General features: G+C 32.4%; 1 protein-coding gene across 1 annotated transcript; it reads right to left on the bottom strand.

Annotated features, from left to right (window-relative positions):
• Window positions 1-7,221: 7,221 nt before the first annotated feature.
• LOC122278742 (trihelix transcription factor GT-3b-like) lies at window positions 7,222-8,721 on the bottom strand. Its single transcript, XM_043088930.1, has 2 exons — window positions 8,255-8,721; window positions 7,222-8,051 (listed from the first exon to the last, which is right to left on the bottom strand). The coding sequence occupies exons 1-2, from the start codon at window positions 8,531-8,533 to the stop codon at window positions 7,509-7,511; spliced, it is 822 nt and encodes a 273-aa protein (XP_042944864.1). The 5' UTR covers window positions 8,534-8,721; the 3' UTR covers window positions 7,222-7,508.
• Window positions 8,722-11,776: the final 3,055 nt, after the last annotated feature.

The following is an 11,776-nucleotide window of genomic DNA, read 5'->3' as shown; positions in this document are numbered from 1 at the left end:
AAATAAATAAAAAGGCAAAAATGAAAATAAGTAAAAAAAATAAAAAGATAAATATACTAAAAATCGAATTCTGAAATTTTCTGGTGGATAAATGAATACCAAGAGAAAATAATAGATTTTGAAATTCAAAGAGAGAGAGAGAGAGAGAGAGAGAGAGAGTTACCAACACATGAAAACAAACTGGTGAGGTGGCTTGACAAAAAAACACCGATTCCAAGGTGACCCAAGAACTACAACACTCCAAACTTAGAGCAAACCGTAGAAGAGGGAGTGGGGAAAGTTGTGCACCAAGGGAGAGTGGGGTCTGAAAAGGGAGATTTTGGGCAGAAGGAGATGAAGGGGAAATTGCCAAGACATGGGGAAAAATGAAAACAAAATTAAAGAGGGAGAGGGGAAAAACTGAAAGTGACAGAGGGAAATATATTTACCTAAACAGTGATGTGTAGCCCTTCAAGAGTTGGATTTACTTCTGAGTTTGGGTTTGGGGCCTTAGGCCGAATATTACATCCTCCCACCTTTAAAATAATTCCATCCTCGAAATTTGTCACAAGCCATCCAAATCCCTAACGAACAACTATGGATATTTGACTTTCATCTCGTTCTCTAGTTCCCAAGAAGCTTCACTATTAGCATGATTATTCCATACCACTTTAACCAATGGAATAGTCTGAGCCCATAATACTTGTTCTTTCCTCTCTACAATCTACACCGGCTCTTCCGTATAAATCAGATTTTCCTAAAGTTGAAGTGGCTCATAGTCAATTACATGAGTAGGGTTGGGTATATACTTCCTCAATATAGATACAAGAAATACGCCGTGTACCCCTATAAGCATTGGCGACCAGTCATCTATGTACTCTCTAATTTGTGTTATTTGTTGGTTTTAGGCAATGGAGGTGGATTCATTAGGGTTTGTTTATTGTACAAAATATAGCTGGTTTTAGGCTATATATATGCATGTGTCTAAAATGTATATGTATGTCTAACTCACATCGAATCTATCGATAAATCAGAGTTGAAGTCGAATTGAAACCTATGTAAGTCATCTAAATCCAACTCTGATTGAGCCGGTGTACATCCCAAAGGTCTATCATTATCCATAATATATATATATATATATATTTATATGATAAATGTTAGTGGCACCTTCCAAATTTATTGTTTATGCATTTTAATTTTTTTAATTTATTTTTTACTTAATGATTAAGAAAGTGATTATTAGTGAAATTATATTTTTTTTCTTAATAATTAAATATATTAAAAACATATTTACAAAAAAAAAAAATCTCTATATTTGTGTTAATAATATGCTCAGCGGTAAGTGCTAGACGCCTGCTAGCACTATCCTATATATATATATATATATATACATATATATATATTTCTTAATAATAATAATAAAGTGGTTCTCAAGTCTCCGATGCTGATAACAACAACATGGCATGATCGATTAAAAAAAAAAAAAAAACATGGCATGATTAATAATATTGGATTTGAATGCTCGTGGGACCATTAACTTAAAAGTAGATTAATTAATTAGTACAACCTTTTTGAATTATTGAAAGCAATAAATTTATGTTTTCTCATCGCAAAGAAAGCACGTACGTACTAGTAAAAACTCTATGGGTTCGATCTTCAATAGTGGAACCATGACCAATTCAATTTCTATGAATAAAAAGTAGGGAGGAAAAAGATAAAATAAAGTAGGGGGAAAAAAGAATAGACGTACAATTCTTTTTACAACTATATTTTAAATTAAGTGCATTTTAATAAAACAATATTAGTTTTATAAGTCATTTTATAAAAATATCATTCATTTAAAATATAATTGTGTAAATAATTGTAAAAAAGTATTATATTAGTATCGTTTTCCTTGTTAAATGCTTTTTGTGATTAAACATAAATAAAATCATTTTTTATACCTGTATATATTATTTTTATATATTTTATTAAAATAATTGATTAAAATAATTCTTTTTTATTAAAAAAATAATATAATTAATTATATTAATAAAATATATAAAAATAACTGTATATAAAATTTTTAAAATAAAAAAGGAAAACTTATATTATATAAAAATGTAATCCGTGTGACGTGATTATTTGACCAATGACCAAGTCTCCAAAATGCAAGAAAGTTTAAGAGAATTTTATATTGGATCGAAGTTTAGCGTGGTCCTGTTAAAAAAGAATTATCTTGAGGAATGGGCAAGATCAAGAGCTGACATCTCAGCCATTATATCTCAAAAGTCAGCGAATCCGTTGTGCATTGAAATTTAGGGACCCCTTCCCATTCCAATGGGCCGTGGGGTCCACCAACCCGAATAGTAATGGAGATTAGACAGCCTACCTTATTCGCCGCCCTCACCGATACCTTTCTTAGCAAACGTACTGGACAATAGTAATGATATACACATGGGAAATCATGTACACTGAAGGCCCGTTTGGCGTTTGGATATCGGAAACGATTTTATCTCTTTTGAATTTATTATTATAATTTTTTAAAATTTTTATATAAAATATAATAAATAATTTAATTTTTTTAAAATTTTAAAATAATAATAATAATATTAAAAAATAATATTTTAATAAATTTCATTCAACTTTTATTTAAAACTATCTCATCTCACTATTCAAACTACCTTTAATTGTTTCAATAAGGGGATAGAAATTGATAGATTTAATTTTTTGTATAATATGTTTAATACTCTTACTCAAGTGTGAGTTAGATTTCTCTTTAACGGATGGTTCAATATATAAAATATTTAATAAAATGAAATTGAGTATAGAGTCAGAATTTGAATTCAAGATCTCTGCTCTGATGCTGTGTAAAAATTACTACTTGTCTCAAAAACTTAAACTAATCATGAGAAGATGTAAATTTAATTATTTGTATTATATTCTTAACAATACTACACTCTCATTCTATTTTCATTTTATTGTTTAAGCTGTGACATATTTATCACATTTAGATAATAAATAATCATCTAATAAATGATCATTTAGTAGTAATAAATGCACTACATCTCATATAGTGAGATGAAATTAGAATTTTTCAATAAACTATATATGAAAAACGAGTAATGTTATAAATCACACTCATATCTCACTTTCATCTTATTATATAAGATATGATACATTTATTATCATTCGATGATAAAGAATCATCTAATAAAGGATTATTGAATGATAATAAATATATAACATCTTACATAGTGAGATAAAAGTGGGAATGTATAGTGATGTATAGAATTTTCTATGAAAAATTCGTCATTAACAATATTGTAAAAGAATTAAAACTTTTAACAAAAAGAAGTTAGTTTAAAAAAAATGAAATGATTCGTCTTAGATTAAAACAAAAATTAAACATAAGTAACATGAAATATTTTGTTCCAAACAAAAAAATAACCTACAAATTAAAACATGTAAAAACAAATGCTTTTATTTGTAAAAACAAATAAAAAAATAATTTTTTTTTTTAGTTTAATGGGGTATTTTGCCTTATAAATAAAAAATTTGGGGTATATTGAAATTTCATCAACCAGATGAGTACTGATTAATTCTTGCAAAGATGAGTGTTTAGGGGGTTAATATTGCGAATGGGATGCATGGAAGTTTGAGTGAACCCATCCCAGATCGATCGAGTAGGTCTGTGTACATATACCACTTATGATTGACAACAGTAGTACATACATGTCGACATGTACTGGAAAGAAAAAACGGATATCATTAACGAGGAGCAACAGGACATCCATGCCGACATGTTTTGCGTATTTCACAAGGACGGGTTGGAAAAACAGTAGGGCAAGAACAGTAGTACCCCAAATGATGGAATCCACTTTGGATCGATCATTAGTTACAAATATCTGAACAACGGCTGCCATCATTATTACGAGAAATTACGTACGATTTATTTTATTATTAGTTTGAATATGCTCAAGTTGGCCACCACCATCTTTTGTACAGATCGTTCCCCACAGTTTTCTTTTCGATCTCCGGCTGTCTAACCCTAAGAAAACAAATCAAAGGTTGTTAGCTAGTCGAGAAAATATGTGTGTATATATATATATAGCTGGCTGGTCCAATCAGATTTTCTAGGACACATGCAAACAATATCCCTACAATACATAGATAGGACCCAAAATGATAATAAAATTTCTCTGCGAGTTTGTTAATCCGGATCATGATCAGGAAGAAGACAGCTTTGACCCGAAAGTAAAAGCATATATATTTTGGGGTGTGAACATTTTATAATGAGCTTTAGCCGGAAACGCGTTTATGTGTCTGCGTGCAGAGCTAACTTTAGCTGGACCTCATAATGATAAATCGAATTTCTGAAGGATTCAAAAGCTTCTAGATCATTATCAAATGTTTCCTAAGAAATGATTGGGTTGGAGCATTCGGATTGGACGTTACAGAGGCGTATAACTCATGCCCTGGTATTAATAATCACAAAAAAAAGAGGTAGGATCCATGGAATGCGCTCGTGCATCTCCTCAAAAGATCACAAAAAGAGGAAAAAGAAAGATCATGAGACAATCTGGGCCTTTCTTCGAGGCAAAGGGTCAAGAAAATCTAAGTAAATTACTACTAATCATCTCACAGAATCACGTAGCAAAATATCATGATTTTCTTACTTTGCCTCTTTTTTCGGACCTTTGGGTTTTTTTTTTCCTTTCCCCTTCCTGTGTGGGATCCGTCAAACGATATGGTGGGGTTCGTGGTTGTACAAACCAATTATTTCTTTGCCTAAAGTATAAATTAATAAATCTAGTGAGATATAAGTGTAACAAATTAATTAGGTTTTCAACCATGCATGTCACGATATTGTAACAAAATTATTGTGTGACAAAGAAAATCATGTTCCACGTATTAATTAATCTGGATATACGTACTGATGGACTTTATCTTCAAAGCCTTCAAACGTTTCAATTTCTTTTTTCTATTTTTGAAGAAAGAACAGCTTATTCGAGCCATATTGTTGATCATGGGATCGATGCAATTAAAAAAGAAAAAAATTTTGAGACACATGCACGGTCCACTTCAAGAGCTAGAGCCACATTAATTCGGAATAATTTAATGTTAAGGTAAGCTGTTTTAATTTCGTCAAGTACTATATAATTTGAATATATATATAGTTGGAAGATTTTTTATTTTTTTATTCTTAGTAGCCAACTAATTAGGACCAAATATGACTTGACCATTGAGATTTCTTAGATGAGAATTTTGAATTTTAAGATTAAATATTAAAATATTATATTTTAATATTATTATTATTTTAAAATTTGAAAAAGTAGGAAAAAAGTTAAATTATTTATTATATTTTGTATTAAAATTTGAAAAAGTTGTAACGATGAGATGAAAATTTTATGTTTGAGATGAGAAATCTTGATGGCCAAACAATACTAAGAAAAATTGTATCAAATTGAGTCAAATTGTATTGGCTAGGTCGTGACATGATATATATATATATATATATGTATACCTCGGCCTCCATATTCCTTAAATGGGCATGAAGACTTGGATACTGCATGCGATAAGTATTATCAAAGTATAACTACTTTAATACTTTCTATCAAATTAGACATTAGAACGCTGACTTTTATATGTTTGTTTTGCTTACGTACATTATACCTTTGCAGACTTATCGCAGCTTTCTATATATGTATTCTCAGAACCATAATATATTATATATATATATATATATAATATAAGTATTAATATATAAGTTACAAAACCAATTCGTAATAACATGAGAAATATTTTAGCTATAAATGAATTATATAAAAATATATCTACAAACTGATGTGGTTTAATACAGTACGTTAGATTGTAAAATTACTTTTAAATTAAAGTAGATCTAACGCATAATGTAAAGCCATAATGAAACTGGGCAAAACATCTGCGCGCACAAAGATATGGTATTTCAAATATATACCTAAGCATGCATATTATATAATATATGAGTGCGAAACTTCAACTTGAACCATAAAGTAATGCAAAGTTTCATAAAGTTTCACTCTCACGAGATTGGCAAATTTAAAAAAAACTAGCTGCTAGGTCGTCGACGTTGAAAAGAACTGGTCTATCATACCAGTTAATCGATATATAATTAGTGACAGACAAAATTATTTAGCTATATAGGGTGTGCATGTATATATAGCTCACTTCTATTGAAAAAAACTGAGATCTATCGATAGATCTTTTAATAATTTCATGGGTCCCAAATTTGTCATTTAAAAAAAAAGTATATATAAATCATTTTCTATATATATATATATATATATATATATATATATTATCGAAGCTAGCTGGCTAGCTGCATGTCATGATATATGGCTGCCTAGATTTACTTCACTCGATCATATATACAATTAAAGCTTTCATGACAACTCCAATATATAAATTATCTAAGGCCCAGATAAATAAACGAAGCTTAACTCATGCATATATTGTGAATTAAGCTCACGGTCAGTTCTGCGTACGTACTTACAGCTAGCTTACTCTTATCATGCATTATTAATTCATCCAACGCCACATGCAGTTTCAACTTCCAGATGATGATCATAATCAACACAGATTTGAACAAAATTCAGAGTGGAAATAATACTTAGTAGTCCTACTATATATGTACGTACTAAAGCATAAATTGTCATGTGCTTTTGCGTGATATATAATATCGATGATCAGATGAGTAGTACGTACTGAACTTATACAGAATCAAGACGGCCTTTTTAAACTGCATATATTTAGTACTTAATTTGAATATAACCTTCATGCAGTCAGTCTTCACTAAAAAACCGTTCGATCACCAATACTTGTATTACATACTGCGCGCGCATGCTTATGAAACGAAAATGCGTCTCTTGCACCATCAAAGTAAGGCTTAAGCAGAAAGCTTCTTAACTTCATATATGACTAGCTAGACTTTAATTTCTAGCCAACGTATATAGAGGGCAATTTAATTCATGACTTTTTTCTAGGTTTTGAATATGGCTAATTAACGATCAACCAGTTACAATTCATTCAAGTTACAACACTACATATCGTGAAGGTGATAGCAAGAACGTACCACAAACGTTAAACTGTGCATATATCGCAGTGGAATCGATTTATGTATATCATGTTCGTAGTCATCACGTCAGACATAATGTTTTGTGGGTTTATGGTACTCTAGCTAGCTAGGTTCTTTTGCTCATGTTATCTGAATGAAAACTGAGATGCGTAATAATCATTTGGATCATATCTATATAGTTTGGAGAGCGAAACGAGTACTAATTACATGAAAATGAAAAGGTGGAAGCAGCTTTTTTTCACTGGCAAAATTAGGCTCGGTGGGCAAAAACAGAAGGAGATGATAAAATAGGATAAGTCATGCAAGACCCAGAACATCTCCAACATGAGAAGTACAGTTCCAAGACGAAGTACCTCTCTGCAGTCTAGTTCAGAGCTGCTGCTTGTTCGGTCCGCCTCTCGGATGATACAAAGAAAAACGTATGAAAGCAACACTACATACGATCCTCTCGCCTGAGCTTGTTTAGCAGAGCTGTAATAAGAGCGTCCCTCTTCTCAGCCCTAGCCTCCTCTCTCATCCTCCTTTGCTCTTCCCTCTCTCTCCACCTCTGCTCCATCATTATCCTCTCGTTTTCCAATGTTTCCATCGTCTGCCTCCACTCCATCTCCTTCAATCTTCTTTCGTTTTCCCTCGCATCGAACGCTTCTCTCCATTGCGCCTCCATATGCATCTGTTGCTTCATAAACTCGTCCAAAATCTGCTTAATATTTCCACTCCCACCGCCACTACTTCCTATAATATTACTTTTGCCCTTTTTCATCTTCTTTCTAGGAGTGCTACCCTTCTCTTCCTCACTCTCCTCGTTATCTTCCTCGTCGTCCGATGACAGCTGGGTAGCTTTCTTTTTCGACAAGCTCGGTCCTCCTTCGGTTTCAGCCCAAAGCATTCTCTGCATCCGCGAAGCGAAAATCGCTTGAAGTTCGTTGTAAAACGGGAATTGTTGACGCATGGCATCATCTTCCGTTGTCTCACACCCCTGAAAACTCACCAAGTAAAAAAAAAAAAAAAAAAAAGAAAGGAAAATGAAAAAAGAAAAAGAAAAGCCATGAAGCTAAACTGCTAATTAAGACTATCCCTAATCTAGAAGGGGGAAAAAAACAAAACAAAAATATTCGATACAGAGGCGATAATATATACATAAGAAGGGTAGGTTATGGTGGGTATTGACTAAGATCGTACCTTATAACGCGTAACGAGATTTTTCCATTTGCACTTGCACTGCTCAGCGCTGCGATTATAACCCTTTTCTTTCATCTTTGTTGCAATAACTTCCCAGAGAAGCTTGTTCCTCTTCGTTTCCATGAAAGCTCGATCCAGCTCTGCTCGGATCCTCAAGAACTCCGTCGTCTCCTGAAGACTCCATTGAGGAAATCTATCACCCGCATCAACGTTAATACTGATCTGATGATGGAGATGCTGCTGTTGATGGTGAGGATGATGGAGGTGATGCCCTTCCATAACAACCGAAAAACCCAGAAAAAAGCTAGTACAAGATTTAATTTTCCGTCAAAAACTGTACTAGAAGAGAGAGAAAGATCGATGGAAAAAGAAAGGAGAGAGAGAAAAAGAGAGATCTATATATAAGGTTGGTGTGAACAGCAGGTGTGAATGGCCAAGAAAAGAAGAGAGATTTCCTTGTTGCTTAGGTGTCAACTAAAGCCTTTTTTTAATTATTCGTTCAGATTTAATTAACAAAGAAAGCTCCTTGTTTCTGTCTTTCCTAATTGCAGCTTCTTTTCTTCTTTCTAGTAGTCGCTCCAGTCTCGTCTATCCATCTACGCGGAAACTCTCTCTCTCTCTCTCTCCCCTCTTTTGGTCGTACGTGATCCCCATTTGTGTACACTCCAATCGTTCCCATTGCGTTTCCGCGTCGTCATGCTTACGTGGCAATCTCACAGGTAGTGGGGCTTTATAAATTATTCCCTGCGACCAGTTATTGCAAACTTGCACTGCAAGGTTTCATTTTACACCATGTTTTAGTAATACTACATTATTTTCACATCTCATAATTATTTTAAAATAAATTTAAATTTATTATTAAAAAATTAAATTTTCTTTTATATAAATTTTATATTTATTTATTTTTTTAAAAAAATATTACACAATACTTATATATTTTTACCATTATAAATATCATTTTTCTTTATATTTTTGCAATTCTTCCCGTTTGATACATCTCTTGGCATCAAGCGATAAGCGATTTTAGAAACTTTTGAATCTGATGTTCAGTACCGTTAATTAAATAAGAAAGAATTATATAAAAGTACATATATATTCAATATAACTCAAATATCTCTGTAATTTATGAGTTTTCAACATGACTTTAATATTTAACCAATTTTAATAAAAGTAGCATATAAATCGAAATAGTTTTAGTTTTAAAACACTTTTAAAATCTTAAACGGATAAGAAATATAGATTTCATTATTTATTTTTATCTTAATATTTTTCTTATATATGGTTCAAATCCTCCCTTAGTAAGTGCATATTTGGGATTGCGGTAGAAAATATTATTTTTAACTTAAAGCTTATAGCTTATAACTTAATGCAATAAACTCTACTATTAAAAAATTATTTATTGTTTAGATCCGTATGTCTATAGCACTTTTTAACATACTAATTTGTTTGGAAACAAATTTAAAAAGTACTTTTTGACATAAAAGGGCATATACTTGGTAAAAATAAAATAATAATAATAATAATAGTCTAATAGATTTTTCAATAATTATAATGAAAAAGAAAATTTATTCAATGATACATAAGTGATAGGAGAAGAATGAAAAATATTGATAGGCAAAATATTGAATAGATTATACAGGAATAATAAAAAATATAAATTGACAAAATTGTCATTGTGCTAAAATGATGAGGGTCATTTCGTAATGTACATAGCACGGTAAAATAGGGATTACTTTTTCTGAAGTGTTTCTGACAAAAAAATCACTTTGGTATTTTTGTTGAAAAGTAATTTTCTGCTTTTTCTTAATTTAGAAGTACTTTAATGTAAAACTATCAAACGGATAAATTTTATCATATAAGAATTTTATACTGTTCTACTGCACTTTTTAGATCTCTCACCACAATTCCAAACAGGTCCTAAGTGAACTCAACGTAACGTAACGTGAGTAGTCTTATGTCAGCATTTAAATTTAAGACTCATGACATGTTAAATCGTCATTTGTCTTAAAAGATTAAAATATAGAAAGAAGTAAATTTTATTATTTATTTTATATATATCTTAATAATATCTAAACTCAAATGTTCTATTTAATTTTTTTTTTTTTCAAATATATATCTTCATTTACAAACAAGTTAATTAAATACCTTAAGATTAGGGCTGTTCATACGGGCCGGATAAAATCCAGCCCGGCCCGAAACCCAGATAACCGGATTTCCGGTTCCGGTTATCGGATCGGGTTAAATCCGGTCCGAAATCCGGATTTTAGAAAACCGGATGAATCCGGACCGGGTACCTGATTTTAAATCCGGAACCCGGATTTTAAACCCGGTACCCGGGTTTGTAAAAGGAAAATTTTCCAATTAATGCCCGGGTAGGGTTTGCAAAGCAAGTTTGATTGCTTTAATCTTTCTGCTTCTCGAGTAGCCGCTCCCCACCCCCCCTCGGCCCCTCGAGAGATTTCTCCCCAAGACTTCCCTCCTCTCTCTCGATCTTCTACTCTTTCTGCCGATCGAAGATCTGTTACTAGCGGCCATCGTGTTCTACTCTTTTGCTCCGTCGTCGACTTCTACAACCCAAGGTTAGGTTTTTGCTCCGTCGTCTTCTACTTCTTTTTGTTTCTAGAAACATCTCTTTCCATCTTCTACTTTTTATTTTTTTTGTTCTTTTTCCAGATTTGCAGAGGGTCCCAGACCAGTGGATGCCGGTGGCTATCGGGGAGATCTATTTGGGTTTTCTTCATCCGTGGGTATGTTTTTTTTCTCTATTTTTTTGTTCTCTCTTTGGCGATTTTGAGTTTTTTTTAAGAGAATGTTTGAATGTTTGAGAAGTATTCGGTTGTGATGGGTTTTAGAGCTTGAGCTTGTCAAGTACTGGTTTACTGGTTTTTGTCCACCTAACTTGACCGAAACAATTAAGCCAATGTTACGAATCATTATACCTGAGTAGCTAATTGTTTCAATTATTAGAGGAATTTTATATCCACTAAAAACTTCCATAGTCAAAGAAAGAGGAGAATTTTACTCCTATTTGTCCCTAGGGCCGCCTCTGCCAACCTGTGTTTGTTTGTGTTAATTTTTACTTCAACCTATAATATATTGCTAGGCCAACTCTTGTACCCTAAGATCAATTTCAGAACCATTATACACTTATCGTTGAATCCGGACTCATCCGGCCCGGATGCGGTTTTATAACACCCAGGTACCGGTTTAAACCCGTTATCCGGGTTTAATAAAAAGCTTCACCTAAGCACTGTTGCCCACCCCCCCTTCTTCTCTCTGGAATTCAGAGTTGATGTATAATGGTTTTTTCCCTTACACCAAAAAAACAAAAAAAAAAAAAACCACACATTTAGTTTTTTAGTTGTGTTGAACTCAAGGTTTCAAGTTTCATGTGATTATAAATCTACACATGGATTTTGATGATAACAAATGAATTCAAAGAATAAAGAAGTCTCAAGCTCAAGTTGTCTACACAATGGAGTCAAGCACATCAAGGAAACAAGCATGAGCAAGAAGGGAACA

This window comes from Carya illinoinensis, chromosome 10, assembly GCF_018687715.1.
Source record: "Carya illinoinensis cultivar Pawnee chromosome 10, C.illinoinensisPawnee_v1, whole genome shotgun sequence".
Lineage (NCBI taxonomy): Eukaryota > Viridiplantae > Streptophyta > Magnoliopsida > Fagales > Juglandaceae > Carya > Carya illinoinensis.
Note: the sequence above shows the minus strand (reverse complement) of the source record. Positions and strands in the feature narration are given on the sequence as shown.